At 26.0% G+C, this 24,168-nt stretch overlaps 1 protein-coding gene across 1 annotated transcript; it reads right to left on the bottom strand.

Annotated features, from left to right (window-relative positions):
- Positions 1 to 5,688: 5,688 nt before the first annotated feature.
- Positions 5,689 to 24,027, bottom strand: LOC129969250 (mitochondrial import receptor subunit TOM70-like). The gene is made up of 11 exons (XM_056083715.1): positions 23,770 to 24,027; positions 20,330 to 20,503; positions 19,162 to 19,288; positions 17,911 to 18,020; positions 17,355 to 17,479; positions 16,088 to 16,292; positions 15,509 to 15,643; positions 12,669 to 12,893; positions 12,424 to 12,521; positions 11,032 to 11,154; positions 5,689 to 9,224 (listed from the first exon to the last, which is right to left on the bottom strand). The coding sequence occupies exons 1-11, from the start codon at positions 24,007 to 24,009 to the stop codon at positions 9,068 to 9,070; spliced, it is 1,719 nt and encodes a 572-aa protein (XP_055939690.1). The 5' UTR covers positions 24,010 to 24,027; the 3' UTR covers positions 5,689 to 9,067.
- Between the last annotated feature and the right edge of the window lie 141 nt (positions 24,028 to 24,168).

Below are 24,168 nucleotides of genomic sequence, written 5' to 3'. Positions count from 1 at the left end.
ATTTGCACTATATTTGGCAATATATTCAAAAGTGAATAAAGCATCTCTTTCTGCCGATAATTTGTGGGCGGCCGACTATGAACTGAATGTGATGAATATCGAATATATCCACAGATTTTCAGACATTTGATTCAAATGCCATTCATCAAATTTTTAATTTGCCTTACTTTTGAAAGTATAACTGACAAGGCGACATCTGAATAAGACAGAAGACATGTCGACGTTAATTCCAATTTCTCAGTCATCTGATTTAAATGTTATAATGTTCGTTCAGTACATAATTTATATTATATTTAGAAGAATAATCAATAAGCTGGCAAGTGAATAAGACGTCACATTTTCTCGACTAATCTTTGTCTTTCGGCTAAGGTTTTATGATAGATTATGGAAAAAAATTGCTTTCATCGGGCACTTCGATTACCTGGAATTATTAGAGAAAATGATGCTTTTATATTCATGAATAGGACGATAGAGTTGTTTTCCATAATTCATATTCAAATTCAAATCCTAAAATTAATCATCATCTTCTTCATCTAATTGTTACTTCCTCGGTAACGAACTGATAAATTTATTTTATTCATTTCACCATAAGAATTGTCTGATTAAAATCTAGTAAATGATTAAACTAAATTTAATAAAACACTCTTTTCTTTTGAACTCTTGTAAATACGCATGCTAAAAAGAGTTATTTTGCTGTAGCCAAATTATGTAAATTCGTCATAAATCACAGGAGTGAGTAAATTGTGTAATTGTAAATTAAGTTTATTTAACAGTAAAATATCTGTTTTCTTTTGCAATCTAATTTATCAGGCTACCATTATTGCACTAAAGAAATATTATCGACAGCAATTGACGACAATATATATATATATATATATATATATATATATATATATATATATATATATATATATATATATATATATATATATATATATATATTGTATGGTAGCTTTTTAGCTACACTAAAACAGTTTATCCAAGTATACACTAAATTTGTTAAATAAATTGCTACCTAAATTCTTTAGACGCTGGATTCAATATTATGACTATGTAATCGGGGAACTAATCGTTTTTTTTTTTTTTTTTCAATTACTATTTGCGGCAATAACTATATAATTTCAGATACTCCTAAATTTTAATAGACTTTGAATAACGAAGACCTTGATAAAAGATGGCCGAGACCTTGATAAAAAGATGATTAAAATAATTATTCAAAGAATATTCATAAATAACACATTAACCTCTTGACATACGAAGGGCCGCGGTGGCAAGGTCTCGGCTTTGGAATCGGAGGGTCTCAGATTCGAGACCCGATTCCACCGAAGAACCATCGTGTAAGGGGGTCTGTTGCACGTTAAATCCGTCATGACCAAACGTCCTCCTGCTGGTGTAGTGTGGTGTGGAGAGGGGGGTGCCAGCTCAGGTGTCGTCCGCGTCGTCTGACCGCGGTTCAAAATTACGAGGTCCGTCCCAAAATAGCCCTATTGTTGTTTCAAACGGGACGTTAATATAACCCAAACCAATCTTGACATACGAATTTAATTAATTTCCTAATTAGATGGCTGATCTTATTTATGATACAATTATTATTATTTTAATCCAAAGAATAATATAATAGTACTTGAAGTAATGATGCGTTTTCAAGTGATTTTTGCATTTTAAATTACTTATAATTATACGTTTATTTAATTGCAGATTTAAAATTAAAAGTTTAATAATTCCATACGCGAGTCAGAACTCGCCATTGTATACGAAGGGGCATACAATGGCGGGAATCAGAAACCGAGCTAATATTCCTCCCAAAGCTCATTTTTTGGGAGGAATATTAGCTAGCAATAACTTCACATTAAAAAAGTACTTAACCATAAGAACGTAAGCCTAAAAATGAAGATAGGGGAATTCATATTCAAGATTTAATTGTTTTTTAACAAAATGTATTGGATTTTTAAGTCTAAATATATATTGAAAAATAAATACATGGAGGATTTAACGTTTAAGCAGTCCATTTTTCATAAGAATATTTTTCATATTTTACATAAAATAGTAAGTTTGTACATATATTGACAAAATATTTTCTCCAGCCTTCTTAAGAAATAACATCATTATAAATTTCCCACATTCTATACGATTCGTGTCCGAACGATAGCAAATATTTGTTGATTCAAAACACATCTGAATCCCTGCTAGTTATTGCAATCCTTACTTAACAAATATTTTTTTAGTGGACTACGCAGAAAAATCAATTTTTGGCGAAAACATCGAATATTTTTTATTTATTATTCTGAATTTCTAAAAAAAAGTTTCTTTTTATAAAACTTTTTGTTTCAATATTCATTTTATATAGCTTCTGATATAAAATAGCAAGAGCATGCATTTGTGCATTTAGCATGACACATCATTCATGAGCAATCTATGTTTCAATCTAATCTACTTCTATCTAGAATGGGATATAAACATATTTTTTCTAAAATTAGATCTGAGAGAAATTAAATCTCAAGAGTTTTATTAAAAAATAGACTCAAATATTGACAGTTTTTTTTATAGTAAATTTGTTTTTACAAATACCTTTGTAAAGTTTAACAATAAAAGAAAGGATCAGCATTTGAATAAAAGAAACCCTAAATAATACTTGATTTTCTGCAATTAAATATAAAATTAATTATTATGAGTTATTTTGAAGCCAAAATAGAGATATTGTGCTTGACCTTCAATCGGATTTGTCTTACCGTCCCCCCGTCGGCAAATTTCTGCCGCCGCCTCTGATGCAATAATTTAATATTCGTGTATAGTTAATTTTTTTTATGAGCCCACCAAAATATTTTCAGTTCTATTTCAGATACTTTCAGTTCTCTTAAGACCAACTTTAAGTCATATCTGTTTCAGTTGGTAAATTCAATTCTTTTTTTGCACCTATCTAATTTCAGCTCTATTGTAATTCTATTTCGCAAATGGTTCGAATAAAAGATTAAAAGGCTAAATTTGTCAAATTAAAAAGACGATAATTTGCAAAATGCTCGTGCCTCGAAGTCTCATTTCAGAACACAAGTGTAAAATAATTTTTTTTAACAATTCTGTGGTTTACGCTTCTATTTAAAGGTCTTCCATTATCTATAATTATATACAGCTCAATGTGTATGTGTGTTGGCGCTCGACAGCTACCAAATTTGGCAGATGCATACCTTGGAGGTCGGGAATGTGCACCTGGGGTCCATTTTTTTGAATTTTTAATTGAATTTTAATTATTAAGTAAAAGCTAACTTTCCTGCTAAAAAAAGTCTTTTCATTTCGCCACCGCCAAATGAGTAAGACTTCAGTTTCTTTTTTTTTTTTTTTTCCACGCTAACAAGGATAGGCTTAACATATTTTCGACCGATTATTTCAAACGATTCTGTTTATTTTCTTAGAGTTTCATGCATTTAAAATTAAACATTGTTAATTAATCGACCTTTTAGATTCACTCTGAGTACTTTTGAATGAAAATAAAGCAGAATAAAGGAAATAAAAAATTTCTAATCTGCGTAGCGTTACCCCAATTGGCATAGAAAATTCACGCATTTGCGTTACCATAATTGGCATTGAAAATTCACGCATGCGCATTGTGTTCTGATTGCTGACAACTCTATTTTCAACGGATACGGATTTGGTTTTGAAGGCTTAACATGTTTCCGCCCGATTATTTCAAACGACTCTGTTTATTTTCTTAGAGTTTCATGCATTTAAAACTAAACATTGTTAATTAATTGATTTGTCATAATGAATCTGAGAAAATTTTGTAGAAAACTTCTTGAGATATTAGATATTACATAAATTAAGAAAGATATTCTTTAGTGCCCGTAAGGTTTAAATACTCAGTAACTCTGATGTCAATATTCATATTAAAAAAAAAATGCTTCGTTTCAGTAAAAAAAATGTTCTTATATTAATTGCAATTTAACCACTTCCACTTTAATTTAAAGCATAAATTCTACAATAGCTAACAGAAAATTAGAGATATACATATTATGTTATGGCTGAAGGCCTTTATAATATTTTGATGAAGGAGCTATTAAAATAGGAGTTACATAAAATATTGGATTATTAAAATTTTAACGAGCATTAAGATTGGTGAAAAAGGCTGGTCGCCAAAGGCGGCTAGTTTTGTATAATATAATCAGAAACGACAATACTCATATACACATGAAAAAAAATTGAACAAAAAAGTATGTAATGGGGCGGAAATCAAGGCCAAAGAATTCTGGAAATGTGTTCATCCTTTCAAGTCTCACCCCTCAGTGAGATAGAATTGTCGTAAATTGGTCTTTTTAAGATACTGAAACATATAGTATATATATACTTTGCATCAGGTATTGAGGTGTATATGTTCTTCATATCATATATATACGTCGATATTATCCTGCAGGAAATTTTCAAGTCATTGAAATGAGTTGCATGAGTAAAACATACCTAATAAGCAACATCTATGCCTTTTTAGAAAGTTGTCCCTGTTTTACAAGAGTGTAAAACAAATTTTAAAAAGCATAAGATTTCAACTTCAAGAAATTGTTAGATTTGCAGAGTCACAAAGGAAGCAATTTTATTTCAACAAATTTGTGTTCCTCTTTATTACAATTCATAACTTTCTTATTTACACTATTAATGCAAGTTAATAGTGTATCAAAAACTCAAAAAAATTATTAGAAATTAATCTTTAATCTGCTTTTGAGGAAAAGAGGAGTATAATTTAAAACAGAAAGTGAAAATTAAAAAAAGTAATCAAGTAAGTAAAAGTAATCATGTCAAATTATCATCTAACACATTTTTTTAAAAATAAAATCAGTTATTTTGCAAATGTTTACAAAAATAAAAATTTAACTTTTGTTAACAATGATTAGTGCAATGTTTAAGTTCAAATTTGTAAAAGAATAAATGAATAATAACCATCTATGTGTATAATATCATTTATATTCTTCAGTGTTAGTGTAAACAGAGTTCACACTAATCGTGCCCTTCTCCATCATAATGATAGATTTCCAATCATAATAATGCTCTATCTTTAGTTGATAGACCATTATTATAGCACCAGTTATTATCTACTTCAATGAAATTTCAAGCAATGGCTAGCAGATCTTCCATAAAGCAATAATTAATATGATCTATAATCAACTAAAATAATATTCAAAAGTTCACAACTTGATCAGTTCAAGACATAGAAGTGTGAAACTTTCTTGTTTAAAATGCAGCAAGTGCAGCAAGTTTAAAGTGCAGCAAGAAATTTAAACTAATAAAGTGAATTATTGTGTTGCATATAAGGTGAATTTTTTCAACACTTCATTTAGAAATTCAAACATTAAATACACAATTATTTACAACATTTAGAGCATTTTACCAACTGGAAGTATGCACCTACCTCTGATGGCTTTAGAAATTAGCCACTAGATCAGAATTAGAATGAAAAGCCTGTAACAGCTTAACATGATTTGTATACATTTAACCACAGGTCAAAGCATTTTTTTAAATTGATAAAAAGGTTATTTTTCTTCAAGCAAGTTAATTTTCTTACTCTTCCATACAATTTGTTCTCTTCAACTGTGATTAAAGTTTCTCAATATTTGATGAGAATAGCATGATTGTTATTAATGAAAATAAATGGGAAGTGAAAAAAGAAATAAACACACAAACATTTCTAATTTTATTAACTTTTATTACAAACTAAACTTATGTGACTTATACTTCAAAATTTACATATTAAAAAAATTAGATAGCAACTAATATTCATACATTTCCTCTTTTAAATCTTCTATAAATCACAACTAAAAACTGCAGTGTTTGCTCAAGAACGTTTACATATGTTTTTGAGTATAATGAGATAAAAAAATACAAGACTAAATGATATTAGTGTTTATAATGGTAATTTTAAGTACTGAATATTCATTTGTTTTTGTTTTTTTAAATAATACAAAAGTATTTCAAAGGAACACATCAATAAATTAGCATTATTTAACTGACATTATTATAAACTATGAATTATGTCAGTGCAATTGAATCAAGAAATTGGAAATCGCTTTGAAAACTATAAAAATAATCTAACTAGAGTGAACTTTAAACAGATAGAAATTATGAACACAGTTATAATAAGATGCAAATTATAACACAGCATATTAGTTTACTTGAAAAATCTTGTTTTTCACTTCTATGTAGAAAAATAGAACATGTCTTGTGCTTTCTGTCAAAGGTATGAAAACTATGGAAAGGAGATAAAAGTATTACTTTTTAAGCTCCTTAAACTCGATCTCAGAATTGCATCAGGAAATGTAATTTGAAGAACACTATATCAGTTTGAGATACAAATAAAAAATTTTTTACCTATTCTTGACAGATGAATACAATGAACCAGAATTCTTTTTACAAAATAAATGCATGACAAAATAGTATTGTGCTGTTAAAAATTATGTAGAAACATTCAGCAAAAATGCTCACAAAGCTAAATCAAATTCTTAGAGATTTCCTGATGTAACAACTTTTAAACTGTACTATCTTAAATAAAGCTTATTATCTTAAATGAACTTATCTATCTTCAATAAAGTTCCTTCATAGTTTTCATATAATTGGCAAAAAATACAACCCACAACTGGAGATTTTTTTTCTGAAAAAAAAGTAACGAGTTGAAACTATGTCGAATATTATTATTATGGCAATTATTAAATAATTGTTTAGTAGCGTACATTAAAGTGACTGAAAATTATATTATTTAATACTATTAACAGAAATATATCACATATTAACTTTGTATATACAAGATATTCCAGTACCTTCAAAATATTGAATCATACTATAGGAATTATTGAAATTACCAAATTATACAAGCTATAAATATTTTCACAACACTAAACATGTCCAATTTATTTATTTATTTTTCATTACTATACATAGAAAAAATTTAAACGAAGTGTTATTAGTGAACTCCTGTACCAATTTAATAAAAAGAGAGGGAAAGAGGAGTATATTTTTAATAAAATAGAGTTATTAAAAAATTATATTACATAGGAACCTAATTTAATAAAACTATAAAAAAATTATTACTGAAAACACTCCATTCCCTTATTCAAAAAAATATAACTTTGACTAACAGTTGTTTATTTAAAATTAACGAGGGAGAAAAAAAACCTGCTACTAAAGAAGCTACCAAAAATAAGTCATAATTCTCCAAATCAAATATCTAAATAACTATTGCAAATAGAAATTACATATACCTTGAAGTTAAAACAAATCTTAATGACAATCCATATTTAAACATTCTTTAACTAAAAAAAATAATTAAAAAACATTATTGTATCAGTATTTATATATATTTCACCAAGTGGTAAACAATATTTTTTTCTGCCATAGAAAAAGTTTTTAATTGCTGCATTTGCACAGAATATTACAACAATACAGCCTCAGAGAATTATAAAAAGTGACCATGCAAGCTGTAGCATTGTACTAATAAAATTAAGGTATAGGAAATAATGGAAAGTCACACATGAGTACACAATGTATATTGAAGAACATCAATGAACACTTATACAATGATGAAATATTTTCCTTCTTATTTAAAATTAGCTTCATAGCTTAACATTTAATACAGCAATACATGCTATATGTAAATTGGACTGACAAACTTTCTTAGAAAGCAACATTTATTTGCTGCAATTTAAAAATGTGTCCTGTCCTAAAGAAAATCACAAGGATATCATTGATAAAGAAGCAACATATTAAATTATGTGTAAAATCACATCATATTATATTAAGCTTACAATGAAGAACATCTTACAAACATCTGAGATCAAAGTATATGCATCACCATCAAAATTTGAGTTGTTGAAAAACTTCTGGGCTTAAAGAATGCTTAACATTTAAGGGGAAATAATAAGAAATCCATGTGAATAGAATATTTTATAAGTTTTTCATATACAATTTCACAGGATTTTTAGAGTTCTAACTGGTAAATAACCAAAATTAAATATTTCTTTTGTTATATCTCTTAAATTAATGCTTCCATAACTTCAAAAGAATTAACAGAAAAAGGGTGAAAAACACAACCATAAAACAGTTTAAAGTATGAGATATACTATTACTGGCAAACTTATAAGGTTTACAAAAAAAAAAAGTATATATACACTTTAAAAATATTATCACATAAAAAATTAATAAAATACATTGAAATTTCATCAATCAAATAACTTAATATATTAATTACCATCGAAATGTAATGCAATTATAATAAAGAAGGAACAATGAGTCACCCCTCCCCTAACAGATCTTCCTCTTTAGGGGTTTCTTTTTATGGAGATACCAGAAGTCTAATATTTATAACTGAAGATCAATAGTTGAAAGTGATTACTAAAAAAGAACATGATCCAAAATCAATTCATATTTTAGAACTACTGGAATTCTGTGGATCAACAGTATAAGCAGAATCTTGTCAATAATGACCCTTCTCATATGAATAATAAAATTCTCAATTAGTAATAATTCATTTGAAGTATGAAACTTTGTTATATTTTATTAATTATTCATATAATAGTTATTCAAAGTTTGAGAATATTTTAAGGACCTTGCAGAATGATCTAAAATTATAAAACCTTCTGAAAAGCAATTAGATAGAGATGCTAAGTTCACAATTACAAATTTAAAAAAAAATAATAATAAATGTTACCTAAGGTAATGTTACAATGTTTTTCTTTCATGTTTTATTTATGAATATTTGAGTAAAAGGTTTGTTATTCCAAGTCATTAAAACCTACAGAAAAGTTTACAAATTAAAGTTATTCTTTGCTTCATCTAGTATTGTATGTAAAACAAAGTTCTCCATCCTCCTCACAACAGGTTTTAAAATTCATAAAAAAATTAAAGCATTCAAAACAATGAGCACCACTAAAAAAATATGAATAAACACATCTTAAAATTATTTCGTGAGGTAATTCTATTATGCACAGTTTATATATTTTATTAATTTCTACATTTCCATCTTTCTGGAACACATTAAAGTGAAAAAATCAAAATTTGATCCAAAAATAAACTAATATTCATCTGTACACCTAGAACTTTATACCAAATTTCCAAGGTCAAGGCCAAATCTCTCAGCTGCTTTTGCTTGAGCTTTAGCAGCAAGTAGCAGAGAGTATAAATGTGCTAATTCAGTTTCTGTATGTGCAGTATCAATAGCCTTTTGAAACAATTCCAACCCCCTTTGCAAATTTCCTCTGGAAAAGAATTAAAAAAAAAAAAAAAATTAGCTATTAATTTTCAAAAGACAAAAAGAATAAAAATTAAACTCGTATAATAATAATGTTGATTTTTATATCAGACTAATCTCTCTTCTGCTCTGGATTATTAAACAATAATCCAGACTCAATTATTTTTAAACTTAAAAAAAATGGCATAGAAATCTTCTCTCAATATAGTTCTTTTAACTCAAAAATCAAATATTTTTCCAAATATCAATGATTTTCACAATATATGAAATTTAATGGGAAAAAAATTTCTACTTCAAACAGTTTTTTTTTTTTCTTTTTTCTTATCAATTAAAAGCGAATTCAACAAATTTCCGCAAGATTTTTTTTAAAACAAAAAGGAAATTCCATATAGAATATTTAGAATCCGGGTATGTTTATTAAGCCTTTTAGTTTCTCCTAAAGAAACTTTTAAATTTGCACAGTTTACAAACTGAAATTAGGGTTAAAAAATCTTCCACATAATCTTTTTATTTGTATTTACTAGAGAAAGAAAATACTTAAAGGAACTGTTCTGCATGCAACTTACATATTGAAATCAAATAACAGCTTCATTTATGTGTGTCATATTTAAACTTATTGATAAATTATAAGTCAAAAATAATTTAAATAAGTTTCCCATTTTTCTCGAAGCATGTAGTATATAATATATAACCATCACTTAATCACAAAACAAAATATATCCATCTTTTAAAGATATAGCAGTAAAAGCATTAAAATGCTTCATGTCAGTCAACAGAGATATAAAAATTAATAAGAAACCTACTCTTTATTTGTGTTAAAAACCTAACATTAATTAAAAATTTCTAATAATCAACTACCCAACAAATTAGATTGTGATATTAAACACAGATGGCATCCATTCAGCCACTCTTTTGTTTTTATGGTAGATATATATCACTAGTTGATGTACCTGATATTCCTTGAGATTAAAATACTTTCATATATAATATTTTTAATCTTTTTCAAAACAAATATATAAAAGTAACAGACATTTTTAAAAATAGAGTAAGAGTAACTCACTGTCCATCAAAGGAATATCAATAAATTTCTTTATTTTTAAATAATCTGTGTCAAATTTTTTAAAGAATTAATAATAATTAAAATAGAAGTGCACAAAAATGAAACTGCCATTGTTGAAAAAGACACAATTTTTTTTAATTATTTGGAGTAATTTGCTGCAAAATTTCTGAAGAAAAGAAGGCAAAATATTAGTTAATTTATCATAGCATCAAACCGCAGCTGTTGCTGAACATCTGTTCCATTTACACTCAAGTTATCTACTTTTTTTGCTTTTATTTGAGTGATTAAATTATACCTGCTCTTCAGCACTGTTAAATCACTACTTTGAAAGAAACTAAAATGTGATAAAAAGATGCATTTAAATAAAACAAATATAAAAAAAAACAGTGATAGAAAAGTTCTAGTTAAAATTAATCTTATGCATTTAATAAATTTTATTAAAAATTCATAACAACTGTAATAAATATTATACAGAAATTAAAATGATAAAATTTTGAATTTCTTCTTCTCTGAAATTATTTCTTCTGACATAATTTCCCTTGAAGTTAATGAAGAAAAAAATGGGATTAAATTTGACTCGGTTATTTAGGAGAATACACAGGTGTGTGTGTGTGCACACAGACACACAAGCATAACTACAATGACTTTTATTTATTTATTTAAACATTTAAATTTTGATTATTAAAAGATAAAGTTACTGATCATTAAAAGTTGTTAAATTGTATTCATAAAAATGGAAAACTCTTCAACTCACTTCTGAATTTCTATAGAACCTAAAGTTTCATAAGCAAATTGGCATTTCTCATCCATTGATATTGCTTTATTCAGATACTCAATTGTCTGGTTGACATCTTCTTTCCATTGAAGAGCAAGGATACTAAGATAAGGAAGAAAATTAAAAATCAATTGCAAACTTACATGAAATATGTTATTAATTATTAATATTAAGCCACTAAATCGAATTAATAATGAATGTTTCTTTTATAGAGTTGTACATGAAATAAATATTTCATTACAATCATTTCAAATTTTTAAAGCAACTAATTTATAACAACCGGCAATGCAAAACAACATTAAAATTTGAAAAAAATTAAGATAAACATTTAGTAAAAAACATTTATTTAAGTGAAGAGAAATTGCCAAAATAACTAAAAAAAATTCTGAAGAATGGAAAGAAAAATTCAGACAGCTTCTGGTAAAAAAGCAACCTTCACACTTTCCAGATAATAATACATGGCATAAATAAAGTAATGTTTTTAAAAGTCGAATCATACTTTTGTTTATTATTTGATTATTTAAATTTCAGAACATTTTTCAATACCGCACTAAACATAATTAATCTGATGAGAGATTACTATATTTTTCACTTAAGAACTTAATGGAGTTGAAATACCAACTTAAGACAACAAAATGTTACTTTAGTCTGAATTTATAAAAAATTATTCTTAAAATAAATTTCTTAATACAAGGTACACTGCATTAAACATTGATCCATTTCTAACTTTTTTTGCACAATTCAAAAATTATCAATTCATACATTAATATTAGAGCATGTCGTTATAATAATTATTATTTAAGTTTGATAACATGATTGTTACTGAATATACATGCTCGAAATATATTTAGTCATAAAAATACAGTTAGTGTGAAAATATTAAAACAAGATTATATTAAGGAAAAAAGAAAAAGAAAATTCATTGCATATTAATAGAATAAAAAAAAAAATACAAAAAGGGCTGAATTCTTTCACATTTATCTATATTAAAAAATGAGTAATACAAATATTAATAATTCTACAAGTTTGAAAGGAAATTTCAATATAACTGATTTCATAAGTTAAAAAGGCCAGTTAAAAGTCAAAATTTACTGCTTGTAAACACTTTTCTAATCACTTAATAAGCATTAAAATCAGAATTATTTTGCAAAAACCTCACTTAAAACGAAACAAAAATCATTGATTTTAACTAAATGCGACAATTTTTTTTAGTTAAAAATGTTTTATCATTCCTTTATTAGGAAAGGTAATTAAAAACTGTTTAATTATTTATTGAGTATTTAATCTTTTTATTACCAAAATTGATTTAAATTTCCTACGTACAACAGCTAAACATTTGTAAGCAAAAAAATATATATTATTTTGTAATACCCTAAATGAACATAAACATTTGGGTCTTTAGGATCTAATTCACCAGCTCTCTTAAAATAAGTTTCAGCTTTTTGATATTCTCCACATTCAGACAGCACCTGTAATATATAAAGCAAAGATAAATTTTATATTGGAAGGTTTACCAAACAACTTCTATATTTTTAAATGAAAAGCAGGAAATTTAAATAGAACAAAATAAGAAAATAAACACAAATAAACACTAGCTGAGCACTATCAGTTCTTACCTGAGCATATAAGAATAAACTCTCAGAACAATTAGGAAAATTTTTTTCAATTTCTTCAAAGCCTTTTAATGCTGCAGACTTTTGATTTTCATCGTTAAATTGGATACCACAACGATACTGAACATAGCATTTTTGAGCACAAGCAGAAGGAAAATTAGGATTTAGTGAGCAACTTTTTTCCATATCTTTAAGACAATCATTGAAACGTTCCATTAAAAGATACACCTGAAATAAATAATTATTGAGATTTACGTAACATTGCAGTTACAGTAACAAATCAATTAAGATATAAAATTTGACCACTATTATATTTTGATGAAACTGTGAAAATTTAAAATAAAATTATTTTTAAATAACTTATTGTTCAACTGTAGGAAATATTTGAGCAAAAAGTTGAGTGCTGGAAAAAACTTTATTTTCGGCCAAAATTAAAACAAATATGCCATACCAATATTTATTGATTTCATATACATTCAGTAAGTAGATAGCCTATCTGGGAACAAAAAAGTTATAGTTCATCAAAAATGATGTTTATGTTTAAAAAAGTCCAATTAAAATGCTTTTTTGTCTTTAAAATTTATTTTCATCAATTTAATAGCTGTTTTCATATACTGGACGTGAGAATTGTTGATATAAAGTTCCGATGTGAATACAATAGAATTGGAAATTATATTAATTTACATGCAGTAATTGTTTTCATTTTGTTTTATAATAATGAAAACTTACTGATTCGAAGAGGTGAATTATTAATAGAGGTAATTAAATATAAAATTGGGAAAAAGGCATGGAAATTCTAGTTAAAAAGCGCATTAAAACTTCTTAAAGATTTCACAGAATTAAAATTGTTTAATAAAATTGTTAACAAGGCATCATTGGACAAGAAACAAGCAATTATTAACTATATTTCTATTGTGTTTCTTTGAATTTTTAATTGCAGATATACAATTGTTTTTTTAATAGCTTATATAAACTTAATTCTGTACAGCAAAAGTTTATGCACAGTAAAATTTAGATAATACAGAACTAGAAGAAAAATCGGAGATCTTTATATGCAGTGAGAGCAAACAAAAACCCAAATCACTAAATGAAGTTCCAAAAAGAGGATAATTACATATTATTCAGCTCTAAAATATGTGGAAAATGATTGATGCATTTTAATCCGCAAATAATTTTTTTTAAGGATTTAAAATATATTTTGTAACAAAATGATACTTTCAGCATTACAAATGACATTTTCCACCTAAGGTAATCCTCTTTCATAACAGTTACATCTGTCCTTATTTTGCTTTTAAATGGGAATTCAAGTTCTAGGAGATATCATGGACTTGTAATTAGACAAGCACATGTGGTCAAGAGGTAAAGATGCTATTATAGGATTGCTAAAAAACAATGAAAAATGGAGTTTCCTTGAATGCAAAAGTATTTGCTTCCTCCTCTATTCATACATTGTTTAAAGTCAGCTATCTCATATTTTATTTATTTATTGTTCATCTGTTTATTCACACTGTTTAATAATTGACATGTAGCATTGATTCTAATGCAATACAATTAGTGTTCACAGAGGGTAACCTCAAAACAAACTACATGTCATGCCCGAGCATTTGAGTAATATGAAGATCAGACTGTGACAATACAGTCAATCACTGATGTGAATTTTCCAGTTACAGTGCACCCATATGCCCAACATCAATGAAGCAGTTACAACCCAGCATTGGTATAGACATTGCTCAAACAAATACCATTACTTTACATATCAGGGGAAGTAAGTACCTTCTTACATATCACAAAGGATTGGCTTTAACTGACAAAATCTTCCAAAATAGAAAAAAATAATTGAGCACCATTACTGTACCCACTAGGGAAATAAGATCACCTTACTGGCTAAAACTGACAACTTCTACCAGGGAAGAAAACAAGTAATTGAGCTTGAACAGATGGAATAAAGAGAGAGTGGAAAATATCCTGGTGTAATAACTTAATGTGATCCTTTCATATCAAGTGGCAGTGAATTTATATTAAGTGGCATTTGGGGGGGGGGCTTAAAAATTTTAATAACAATTACTGAAATGATAAAATTTATATTTTAATCGCATCAAGGAAAAAGTAAGAAGAGACAGTAATCTCTGTGTTCTGTAAATTATATAAAAAATTTAATTAATTAAAATTAATTCAAAATCCATTAATTGCTGCTTATTAACAATTATTCTTTAAGAGCACTTACATATTGTTCATACTGTTATTTTGTTTTTTAATTTATTGAATGATAACTGCACATTGAATTTTGAATTACCAAATGTTTGATTCATTTCAGCATTGAATCAAGTATTTCTTTAATACAATAGTGCAGGTCAGAATCAGCAACGTTTATTACTATGCTTTAAATATATATATAAAAAAAAAAAAATCCAAAATTTTATTGGCAAAAAGACAATTTGTGTGTGCATGTGTGTGAGTATATATATGCATGTTTTAATATTCAATCCCATCCTATTTCTTGTGTTTTAATAGAGTTTGTTTAGACTGAATATATAATTTGAAGTAAGATAAAAAAAATCACACAAAGGGGAAAAAAAAAAAGACTTCAGGAATAGTACAATGCAAATAATAATAAAATATGCATGATAATCATTTTAAAAGTTATTCATAAAAATTAAAGATTTCAACATTTTTCTGAATTTTAAAACTTTGCAAAAACATTTCCAAAAATAAAATGCTAATGCTGTAATTAATTCATAAAGCTGGATTTTATGTTTTCCTTAAAATGAATATTAAGAATTTTAAAAAGTTAGCATAATGAAAAACAAATATAATATTTTAGTTAGAAATTATTTTATGCAAACCTGTCCTCTGTGAAGATATATATCTGCATTATTTAAATCCAATTCTATTGCTTTATTGAAATGCTGCAAAGCTTCATCCATTTTTTCTAGCTGAACTTTTAAGGTTCCAATTTTAATTAGACAGTTTACTCGAACCTAAAAAAACAAACAGAAGAATAATTAATAAGTATGAAATTAAAGATATAAATTATTGGTCCAGAAATTTCATCAAATTCCCAGTTTACTATTAAAGTAGCATTGTCATTTCAAATTTATTATTTAAAATGTAGGCAAATTTATTCATGTAATTTACTAATTCTTAAAAAGCATTTACATATTATAATTACAATATGACACATATAATTTAATTAGACTTTTGCCATATCTTCTTTATAAAATTTCTTTAAAGGTTCCTATATAAACACATATATCAAGCCAAAAAGTCTTGTGATGTAAATTTATGTTAAAATCTTTAGATATTTTTTCAATTCAAAATTTCTATTCAATAACTGCAACATTACTCACTATTAACACTGTTACTTACCTTAATATCAACATATGTTACATAATGAAATTTAAGCAACATATAATGTTACTTACCTTAACATCAACACTTTCTAATGCATACAGTGTGGTTAAATCAGCTAATGAATCCTGAATTTGGCCCTGTAATAGTTTGAAAGTAGCTCTGACTAAATAAGCTTCAGGCAAATCTGGTCCTCGACGATCGATTTCTACATTGCAATTAGGAATGATTTCATCAAAATTCTCTTCAGCAAGGTGATGAATGACTAACCGAAAACCACTGTAAATTTTTAAAGATTTTAATAAAATCTGTTTACTATTAAAAATGTACTTATAAACTATTTTAATAAATAAAAAAATGAATCCATAATGACTTATTAATGACGACTATCTACGCTCAGTCAATAACATAATGCTTTTTATTTGAAAAAAAAAAATCTTTAATTACAAAATCCTTTTTTTTTTAAATGCTAGTTATAGAATAAAATTATATCTATAATTAAAATCAGACATTATAAATTTCTATAAACTTGAGAAGAAATAGTGTTGAATAAAACTGATGTATTGAACACTATAAATTCAGCATAATTATTACATATTATAAAAATAAATAAAAAGAGTTTAATAACAAAAATAAATAGCCATATAAAAGAATTAAACAATGCTGAAACTGGTAAAATTTTATAATTATTTTAACACATATAACCCAAAATATTATGCTATTCATCAACTCAAAAATAAGTAATTATTATAATAATAAATATCAAACATTTTTAAATTTCAGAGTAAAGAGAAAAGCAAAATTGCAAAACTGAAAAGATATATAAAAAGAAATTACAACAAAGATAATGAAAAATATTACATAGATCAAGCTGCCAATAAATTCAAACATTTAGAAGGTAACTAGATATTGTTTCATTGGATTGAAATAATTTAATTATAGTGTAATAAAATAATATTCAAAATAAATGCCTTTAATAAATCAAAGCATTCATTATTATTTTTTTTATTTCTTTCCATAAAATCTGAAGTTTATTATCTGATGATACCCTCTTTGCCATTTTCAATATTTTGAAAAGATAAATAGTACAGTATTTCAATAAGTAAAGGTTATTTAAATCCCCTTTTGTCATAAATATATTTTTTAATACTGAAACTTGTCATTGTTTTTTGTGATATATAAAGCACTTTGTATGCATTTAATGCTATTTGACAAATGTTAAAAAATTTACGTATGTTTAAAAATGGACTTACTAAAACGAGAAATAAAACAGAGTAAAGAGAAAGGAAATGTTATTTAAAAGAATTTTTAGTATATACTCAGCTCAAAAATCAATTTTACCTTAACTCAGAAGGACTTTTCATATCTTTTTTGTATTCATCAACAGATTTCATAATTGGATCTTCACTAAATGAGATAAAGTAATGACGGACAAAGTGTTTGGAAGGAAGTTTAGGCTCCCTTTGCTGAAAAATTGAAAACGAAAAAATTAATAACTACCTAGAATTGCATAAATATATTTTTTTTTTATCATACTAAAATAATACTAGCCTGTCACATAAAAATACCAAAACTAATTCAATATTTTTTTTTTTTAATTTAGGGATTCATGGCTAAATATTTTTAAAGAATGTTTTTGAAATTAATAGAAAATGGCAAAATTGAAATCTGAAGAAGTGTCAAAATTAAATATTTGTTTTAAAGTTAAATTTTTAAAAAATCCTGTTTTTTCTATTTAATAAGGACATGCTTTAATTAATATCTGTCATTTAGATCAATGAAAGATACTTATGATTGTTAACACTTTTTTTATTTACATTTTAAAGGCTTTTTTTTATATTACTTGCATTGGAAAATATTTTTAAAGGTATCAAAAAAGATCTTCATGAAATCTTACACTAAATGTTTCTTTGGCTTCTTTTTTGCTAAGTTCCTTCATAACTTTATCTGTCATTTTTAAATAACCTTCAGTTCTAAATCCATCAAACATACACACAGCAGTGATATCTAAAATAAATAAAGCGAGTTAGCTTAAAATCCATCATTTATATATAAACAGCATTTACAAAGTCCTTATTTAATAAAATATATTGAGCTATGTAAGTGAGCAAAATATCTGAAATATCATTCAAATTTTAGAATTAGTTATATTCATTTAAACTTATGAAGAAAAGCTAGAATTTCATGACTTTAATGAATTTTAAAATTATATAAGTAAATGTTTTTATGTTACTGAAAACTGTTAAAAAATATTTCTGCAAATTAAAAATTAATAGCTTCTAGTTCAATTAAAAATTTGTTTTATATTATTAACTACTTTCACTTTATATGGAAGATTAGCATTCAAAGGAAAATAAAAAGATATGTTTTTTTGTTTTGCTTTGGTAGAGAGCATTTTTTATATGATAAGATGATTATTGTATCTAAGATATTTAACATCCATAATTCTAAATATTTATTATTGCTATATGCACAGATATTAATTTGAATACAAATTTTAACATGTCTTAATAAACAAATATCTAATTACAGTATCAAGAGGCTTTATTAGTCAGTTTATAGAGCACTATGAGAGAGATAGACAATAATAATAAAATAGATAGTAAAGTCGCAATTTCATTTTTAAATATAAAATAAGGAAAAGGCTGATGCAATGTGCTTTTACATGATACACATAACTATAATACCCAGAAAAAAAATTAGCACATATGCATTAAAGGAAAGCTTATCAGTCAAGTTATAATATATGTAAAATGCATTCAAGTAAGGAATATATTTTTGCAGTAAACAATACACATTACATTGGAGGGTAGGTAATTAACAATCATTAAATATAATATAAATACATCAAAAATCAGTATTTAATTATTGTTTTAATCATATAAACTGATAAATCAATAAAAAGCAAGAATGTTGCACTATGCAATTCGACATTACAGACACATAAGAAAAATATTTTTATAAAAAAGCACTGACAGTTCCCATATGCCTTGATCTACTACATATTCTATATTTAATGTTTACATACAACTATCCTCTGTTAAATTAATAAAAATGCCTTATATTACTGAAATGTTAAAAGAGGTATGTCATAAAATAAATATTTCTTTTACAGACTTATGTAATAAAAAGAATAAAAAAATTAAACCTTCTAAACATTTCTGCCAATCTCCTAATTCTTCATATGCTTTTGCTCTTCTGTATAAAGCTTTTAGGTAAGATTTATTATATTCAACAGCTTTTGTAGTATCATTTATTACAGCTTCAAAGTTTTTCTACAAAAGAGAATAGAAAATATTTTTAAAATCTAAAAAAGAGAACTAAAGCTAAATGAATTTCAAAATCAGTTATCAAAAATTTTCACCCATTTATTACAATATATAATTTAAATATTATCAAAAATACATCTTATTAAAAAACTACAAAAGTCAATAGCACATATTTAGAATATTCAAATGTTGTACAAAAGCTATATGAAAAATAAATAAAAATTGAAAATCATGAATTAAAATACCAATCAAAAAAAAAAAGTGTCAAATCATATTATAATTAGTTAATTTCACAGCCACTCATCAATGCAATTCTAATATCACCATTAGAATATTATATTGTTTTTTATATCAATTAAAAATTCTGTTAATTTTTTTATTATTATTTGTTACTCAAATAGAGAAAGAATTTAAAAAGCTAGGATACAATATAAACATTTTCATTTTTTCCTTAATTAAAAGATTACATACTTAAAAAATAAAATGCTATAGGGTATTAAAAGTCAATTTTTGGAAAATGCTTTTTCAGATAACCAATGATAAAAAAAAAACAAAGCAAATTCAATAAAATAAACTATTTTTTAAGATTACTGTTATAGGGAAAAAACATATTAATAAGTAATAAATATATTAATCTAATAAATCTGTCAATATTGCATATTAAAATAAAATTAAGGACATCAAAATTATATATAATATGGGAGGGAAGGAAACTGAGAAAATTTTTCCTTTAATAAACAATTTTTTAAAAATAAATTTGTATGAAAGTTCTTCAAACCTGATCTAAAGAATGTCTAATAAATAATTTATTGTTTAAAAAATTTCTTGCGTTTATTTATCGCCATTAGAATTTAAACAAATTTACTTAAGCTTGCAATAGTTCTCAAACATCGTGAAAATACATTGTATAATTTATTGCATAAGTAAAAATTAGAAGAATTATTATTTTTTTTACAATTATTGATAAAGATTGTTTGTACTCTTAATTCATTCAATTACAGTTTCTAGAACTACAGTTTGTTATAAAAGATTAATGCAAAGACTTACTAAATTTTCATATGCTGCAGCTCGATTCTGATAAAAGGTGGCAAGATCTTCACCCCTGTCTATTGGACAAATTTCTATGGCACTTGTGTAACATTCAATAGCCTTATCAAACTGTCCCTCTTTAAAGAGTTTGTTACCTTTGTCTTTGAAAGCTTTTGCTTTTGAGTATGGTGTCTAAAAGAAATACATAAAATTTTATTTGAAATATAATTTAAAATTTAACAACTACAAAAATTTTTTTAACAGGGTTGTAATTGAAGTCTGAAAAAAATTTGTTATCCTTGTATGTATATGCAATATATGGGAAAATGCATGAACAGCATCTCTGTACTAGTTATAATGGAATAACAATACTCCATAGTTTTAATGAGTGGAAAAAGCAAGGTTCTTCAATGCATGCTTCTTTTGCAGACATAAAACAATAAAATTTTTAGACATGTGTTCAAATATTTTTATAATATTCTTCACAAATATAAAAAATTGTGCTAAACAGCCTTTTTTTTTCTTCTTTTTTTTCAGTTATAGTATTTTCACTAGTAATCAAGCTAACTTGCAGTCATTATTCTAATACCAATATGTTTTCTTGGCCTTAGACTTTTAAGATTATTAAGCTCTATCAAAAATAAGTATCTAATGTTTTTGCTTCTTCAATTCTACTTCTTTTCATAATGTTTTTCAATAACTGTTTAACAAACATGAAGACATTTTCATACAAGAAAGGTACCATTGATTTAGATATTTGAATTTGTTTAGAGATATAGCTGAAGAATATTAGCAAAATAAGAAGAGCTAATTTTAGTCAGAATCAATTTATCTATACAAGCACTGATAATATCACTCATAGTAGCCCAAGGTAGTTATTTTTTTTTTAAATTGAAATCTATGTATTTCTTTATGTTGTGGAAAGAACAAACCGTCAATGAAAAATCAGAAAAACCAATACCTCCCAGAAAATTGGCACTTTAATATTCTACAGATTGTACTTAAAATAACATCTACTTCAGTAGATTTATGTTCATACTGAAATGATCAATGAATTATGTGCAGTCCACAAATACCTAGATCTAAAATTTTACAGCCATTTTTTGCAAGGAAGTTCTTGGTTGACATGCTTAAAAATTTTTTAATTCATATTTGGTATATCCATACTAATTTATAAAAGTAACTGTGTATCCAAATTTGATATAACTTCTTTAAAATTCTGAAACAATTCTTGAACGATGGTATGCCTTAAAAATATTGAATTCCAGTATCTTATGAAGACTACTGATTGATTCACACCAATATCTTACAATAAAATCTAATTGGTACTTTTGCAAAATGAGGTTCAAAGTTTTGTCAATGCATATTACAGATATTTTAATGCTGAAAGATTTCATAAGATTGTAGAAAAAGGAGCTAATTTGTAACTAATAATGTACAACATTTTTGTAAATGACCTAAAGTACATTTTCCACAAATATTTTCACATATGTTTACCATCAGTGAATATATGTCAAAATATTTCCAACATATCATTGAATGCACTAAATGATGAATATGACACAACAAATATTAATGTCTATAAAAGTTCACCTTAAGTAATCGTTCTTGAATAAAAAAGTTTGAAATCTGCTTATTCTTGAACATTGCATATCATCTTCTCCTGTAGTCCCTTCAGATGCAAAGTCCAATTTCATTTATAACTTTTTTAAAGCAATTTTGTATGTTTTCCTCTTTGGTATGATTAATAAGTGCCTGTTTCCCCATACTACTTAAGCTTATTATCTTCTCAGAAAGCCAGCAGTATGCAGCAAATAGATTTTGCAGAACTTCTCTAATTTATTCAACAAAATCAGGATTCATAATTCTAACCATCCGATCTGTATTAAATATAGATTTTAAGTACCTCATTGTTGGAAAAAAAAATACTTTAATCTACTCTGAATAAGCTTACAATTTCTCAAATAATATACAAACCATTCAATAAACATTTCAAAACACTATTGTAACTTTACCGCAAATTCTATTCTGTTGTGTTATTCTTGCCAGAGAAATTTATTCTGTTTTCTCACACAGCTATAATAGTAGCGAGTATCCTCATTAACTGCAATCTAGGAATCTCTTGGAAAAAGAACTGTCTCTGACATCAAAATTAGAGTATTCTATACAGGAAAAAAAAAGGGGGGGAGCAAGAAAAAATTGGCGAGTTTTTACAATTACAGTTATTTCATTTTTTGATGCTGCAGCTGCAACCTTATATTCTTCCAATGTTTAAATATTGGCATTTTTAGATGATAAAAAAACAACTAAGGAGCTTAAAATTCCCTATATCTTTTTGGTTTTTATGAAAATTTTCAAATTTCTCTTCATTATCCCTATTTTTTTAAATGATTTTTAAATTTTATTTATTTTCCTGGTTCTCCCTGTGTCATGAAATTTTGTTTAACATACAAGATTATTATAAAAATATATAAGGAAGGAATTAAAAGTTACTGAAATAAAAGGCTAAGCCAAAATAAAAAAGATTCTTTACATGCAATTAGAGTTGATACAATTCTGTGAAATATCCTTTAACACAATGTTCATATATATAAATAAAAATATCTTCTTAAACTTGTCACTTCATACTCTAATGCAAATCTGATTACAACAAAATATGCATACATAATAAAATATCTACAGAATTATTATGATGCACTAAAATCCTGATACATACGATACAAAGAAAAAGCTTAATTCTATGCTTACTTTTTATTAAAAACATGGACATGTTTGATTTAAACTCTACGATTTAATATTAGTAAATAAATAAAATATGATTTGCGTGAATTAGAATCTTCACTAACTGATCAGTAGTTTATGATTTTTTTGATGATCATTAACTTTTCTTTTTCAATAAATATACTTATTTATATTAGCAAGAGAAATACTGCTTTGAATTTCTTTTATTTACAAGAACACATTCAATGTTTTGCTTCCAAAATGTTAGACGAATACCCTCAATTAAGCTTCAAGTAGCTTTCTTATCCTCAGTACTAATTTATTTACAAAAGAGAAAAAAATTCTAAATACAAGAAAAAGACATCGTCAACAAGAAAATGAAACCTATTTTCTTAACCTTCTTTCGCTATTTCTGTGGGTTCTGTTCAAATCAAAGCTACATAAATTATCTGAATCCAAACCAAACAATCTACAAAGAAAATATTTAAAATATACTTGGACACTGTTTTATTTTACTGAGATACTTTCTGTATATCATATATTTCCAATTAGTTAACCGTACTTTTAATATACTTTTAAGTTGTTATATAAATTCAAATTGCTTTGAATGAGTAGAGAATAGTGATGTAAACAAACCATTCATATCTTAATTAGAAAAAAAAGCCTTTTCCAAATAAATTATTCATTTAATATAACAAATCTGACAAAGTATATCATTGAATAAATCACCAACAAACCTCTGGAGCAGCAGAAGTCTCTTTTTTAGTATAGGTAACATCATTAATAAGTTCTCTCTTTTTGGGTTTGGTCTCGGAATTTTCATAAACATCTTCACACTTCTTATCGGATGTTTTTGTTTGTTTTTTTCTGTAATACAAATACGCAAGTCCTAAAGTAGCAGTTGTTCCAATGCCTAAAATTACTGCTAATTGCCATTTGGAGAGCTGAGGAGCATTACTTTTACTGGTGGCTGCCATCTTGTTTACTACCGCTGATGCCAAATTAAAAAAATAAATTAAATGATGTCTTTCCAAATTCTGATCCAAACAGATCTTCACTTCAGTTTCAATTTAAATATGCCGACAGAATTACACATCTAATCACAAAATCATATACCAAATTTGATGTATTTCAAA

Source organism: Argiope bruennichi, chromosome 5 (assembly GCF_947563725.1).
Source record: "Argiope bruennichi chromosome 5, qqArgBrue1.1, whole genome shotgun sequence".
Taxonomy (NCBI): domain Eukaryota; kingdom Metazoa; phylum Arthropoda; class Arachnida; order Araneae; family Araneidae; genus Argiope; species Argiope bruennichi.
The sequence above is the reverse complement of the archived record's forward strand: the minus strand, read 5'-3'. Positions and strand labels throughout refer to the sequence as shown.

What these genes read in the sequence shown, in the direction of transcription:
- LOC129969250 (XM_056083715.1), bottom strand. Translation starts at nt 24,009, where the DNA reads ATGGCAGCCACCAGTAAAAGTAATGCTCCTCAGCTCTCCAAATGGCAA. An exon ending in AAAAGTCCTTCTGAGTTAAG is followed by an intron (nt 16,293 to 17,354) that starts GTAAAATTGATT and finishes AAAAATTTACAG; the next exon opens with TGGTTTTCGGTTAGTCATTC. An exon ending in TAGAAAGTGTTGATGTTAAG is followed by an intron (nt 15,644 to 16,087) that starts GTAAGTAACATT and finishes TTGTTTTTTTAG; the next exon opens with GTTCGAGTAAACTGTCTAAT.